Raw genomic sequence first — 4,038 nt, forward strand, 5'->3', positions numbered from 1 at the left:
AGACAAGACTGATTTTTAGTATCAGCTACATGTAACACACTCAGGAAAGCCAAACCCAGCTCTAATTTTGTCAATATTCCACTAAAGCAGCAGCATTCATACAGAAGTATCAAACAAGAAATTACAGGAGCCCAGGAAAATCTACTTGACTTTCCTGCTGCTTCTGCGGGCAGAGCTGCAAACATGAGGCCACAGCTACAAAGGGCCACACACAGCAGCAGCTACCCCAGGCATTTCAGATTAGCACTGAAAGGCCATGCACTTCCTGACCTGTAATTGTACTAAACCACTGAGGTTGTGTCCATGAACATCTTTAAAATACTCCCAAACAGACATTTTCATTAATTTGGACCCTTTTTTTTAAAAAACCTGTAATTTTACACAAGCTAGCCATAATATACTTAGTTTTGACAAAATCATTCAGAAACTGGAACACAAGTGATACATATTGGCTCTCAAAGTTGTACAAAGGTAAAAAGAGGTCTGAAATATGCTGTTTCTATACCTGTAGTTTTAAGTAAAGCTTCATGTCACCCCACCGTGAATTATGAGGGTTTTTCTTCACAATGAATCTGAGTACTGGTTCCCTCTTGTCCAAGTCACAGTCTTTAAGAAGATACTCTTCTTTTGCTTCTGTCCTTGTTATGAGCTTATGTTTATCTTCAGCATCTCTGCAAGATGTAAAACAATGATAAGAAAGCTACACCTGAAAACCACGTTATTAACATGTAATTCCCCACTGTCTGTATTTAGGGAATGCTAGAAGCACAGTCCCAATTCTGTTTTTAACGTACATGAGTCATTTTGGATTTCAACAATCTACCTAAATGCCAGGATAGGTTTACTGAAATTAAGTTTAAAAATCCTCCCATTTGAGCTTAGCAGCTTGTTTTTCTAGAAGAGCTTTTCTTCTATTTTCTTACAAGAAAGAGAGAAGCTGAAACTTAAAAGGAATATGGAATAGCTTTAGGTATTCACCTAACCCAGATGCAATTCAAGAGGACAAAAGTACAAGCCTGACACACAATCAGGAAAGAATGTGTAATGTGAGACAGGTCAGATCACCTGAGAATATACACACTCCATATGCTCCTAGATCCCAGAAACTGATTAGCAACAGAGTACTTGTTTCTAAATGCAAGAGCAGGCAGAGGAACCGTGAAATAAAAACCTTAAAGGGCTGCAACTTTCACAGACAGATAATGAAAAACTCTGTAACCACAGTAGCACTTATGAGTTAATGAGAACAATTACATTTATGCAATCCTGACTGAACTGTAACTTGAATTGCTTAAGCCGGAACAATCAGCCAGACAGTTAAGTGCTAGCAACAGTCATCAAGGAAGTGCTGTAAATGCAGCTTTACTAGAACTCAAAGTTCACAGTAAAAGCTAATGCACCAAGGAATCTCTGAACCTTCAGCTACAAGAGCTACTCAGTCTGTCGGAAAACCACTTCTGAGGCTGAGCTCTCTCCTTTACGTCCTTTCCATCTGCCCGACCTTCCAGAGACAGCACTTTGTCTCTAACGACTGTGAACTGCCTACTCCATGTGCACAGCCCTGGCCACTCCCCGTAGCAAGTGGGGAGACACAGAACAAACTCCAAGCTGCCATCTTCGCCACCCCCCCATTCTTTCACATATGGGCAGTCGGCTGCTTCAGTTGGTTTCATTGCCCTGGTTATCTTGATGGCTTTTGGAGCATTTTTTTGTGCTAAAGGTAAGAGAGCACAGAGAGAATGCCTCCTGCTCAAGGTCAAACTCCTGCTTACCGTGCATGAGGGTTCTGCCCTTTGCCTGCCACGCTCCCAGCCCACTCCTGCTGACCAAAGCACTAACTTTACCCGGGTGCAATCCCATGGACAGCAACCATCCTCCCAATCCCTGCTCAACTTCAGAAAGCAGATATTCTGAGTTCTCTGTTTTTCAAACAGCTCTAGTTTGCAACCAGACATTTCCCACACTAACATACATAGTACCAATTTTTCATGTTTCCATAATGTTATGTAAAAATCCTCATGCCCTCTATCCTAAGACAGGCTCGTGAGACAATGCTGCCATTCTTCACTTCCATCACGGAAAGTACAGGTTACCAGTCAACTTCCATTTACTTTTCCAGTAAGTATTAAGTTACTGAAAAATGCCTCTTTGCTTACAGTTTTAATTAAACAGAATTATTGTAATTAACTAAATTACAGCCAGCAGTCTTTACATAAAACAAAGCTCCCCTCTCCTGATTATTTGTAATACCTGCAATTATCACACGTTGCCCAATCAAAGTGCTGCATAAGGTAGGAATCCATAAATTCTTTGCCACAGTCTCCACAGATGAGATAGTCAAATTCTAGTACTGGTGCTAATGGAAAGAAATTTTTCTATTGTTTTTAAGGAACTACCATGTTAAAAACAAGCATCTGGAACTGGTATTACAAACAACTTTACTAAAATTTATAGTTCTCATGATATCCATTACAGACTGTAATAATTCATTACAGACTAGTAACTCAAGTTCTCCAGAAAGATACAGTACAAATTCAAACTGATTAAGATGCAATCCCATTTCTGCTGCTTTTTCTGTTCTTGCTGTAAGGTTTACAGTTTAAAGTACCGGTTTTCAACATCCGAATGCACACATTTTGTTTTCAACTTAGCCACTGTTCAATAAGTAATTCACTGCATTTCCTCATAAAGTGCTTCATTTCCCCTTCTATAGCTTCCTCCATTCCAGCCCTCTAACATACGTCTTGATTTACAGACGACATGGGAGTCAGGAACAGGAGGAAGCAGAGAAGGGGATGCAGTCCGAAGAGGGTAGCAAGAGCAGGAAGCAGTACAGGAGCTGTGCTGGCATCATCCTCTCAGCTCTGCTCCTGGCTTTTTCCAAGCTCAGCCACACCTGCCTCTCCCTAAACGAGCTCAACACAGGCCTGGGGCAGTTGGCAAGGCTTCCGTCTGTTTCAGCCGGCAAAAATGGAGGTGGATGGCCAGAGAGCTGCTAGGAGTGGAATGGGGATGGAGCTCCACTACAATCCTCTCCCCAAGCCCTCTCAGCACTGCTCCAAGCCCAGACTCATTCCTGTGCCGGCCATGGCTTCTGGCTGCATCCTCGCCGGGTAGATCACCTCCAGTGTCATCGCCATCTGCTTTATGTTCCATGGGACACCAAGAAACACTTCTTCAGGTAATCAAAGCTATAAGAAATGCTCCTTCAACATTGTAGCATTGCAACTCTAGCAGAAAATTAACATTTTTATACAGTTTCAGGAGCTAAAAGTGAGGTAATGCTGCAGAATATTAACAATACCTGAAACAGAAGATTAATACTTGACATGCACCATACATTTTTAATTGCGCTTGCATTTATAGCAGATTCGACCTAGTAAAGATGACATTTTATGCCAATTCAGTCCTACTGACGACAGTGGGATGCTCCATGCTTCACATAGTCATGCTCTTACATCACATTTCATCATTTAAGGCAGTATTCCCAAACACAGATGTTTTATTAAGACAATGACATAATGAATTACACAGCAAAAATACCCCCAGTGCAAAAGCATCCCAGATCTACTCAATTTATTGTTAAATATTAGCCCCTCAAAAGAAATAGGGCTGCTAATTGCTAACACTCTTAATGAAATCTGGTGATTTCTAACAAAGAGATACACTGCACCAACAGCCCTGCAGCTGATTCAGAGCAGAACAAAGCAAGACAAAGGCAATCCCAGAGAAGAAAGTGAAGCTATTTTGGGATCCTTCCTTCTTCATTTGCTTTTTGGAGAGAGAATATCGTAAGACAATATGTTGAAATCCTCCTCCAAACGACCAGCAACTTGGCGTCAGAACGTTTTATAATGATAAATGCTGGCAATGCAGCAGTGCTCTGATCTTGGCATAAATAGTATCAATCTCAAAATTCCCACAACCGACAAAGCCACGCAGATTTACACATATTTCACTCTTAAAATTCAAATTCCCAAAATAAATAATGAAAAAAAATTTACCAGGAAAAAACCGCTATACCCAAGGGCACTGACT

General features: G+C 41.1%; 1 protein-coding gene across 1 annotated transcript in view; it reads right to left on the minus strand.

The window, feature by feature from the left end:
• XPA (xeroderma pigmentosum, complementation group A) overlaps positions 1 to 2,762 on the minus strand; it is a 4,685-nt gene extending 1,923 nt beyond the window's left edge. The window contains exons 1-3 of the mRNA XM_010192134.1: positions 2,742 to 2,762; positions 2,251 to 2,375; positions 506 to 671 (exon numbers count right to left, since the gene is read on the minus strand). Of these exons, the coding sequence (XP_010190436.1) occupies positions 506 to 671; positions 2,251 to 2,375; positions 2,742 to 2,762 (312 nt within the window). The remainder of the gene's footprint in view (positions 1 to 505; positions 672 to 2,250; positions 2,376 to 2,741) is intronic.
• Positions 2,763 to 4,038: the final 1,276 nt, after the last annotated feature.

This window comes from Mesitornis unicolor, unplaced genomic scaffold (assembly GCF_000695765.1).
Source record: "Mesitornis unicolor isolate BGI_N332 unplaced genomic scaffold, ASM69576v1 scaffold47409, whole genome shotgun sequence".
Taxonomy (NCBI): Eukaryota; Metazoa; Chordata; class Aves; order Mesitornithiformes; family Mesitornithidae; genus Mesitornis; species Mesitornis unicolor.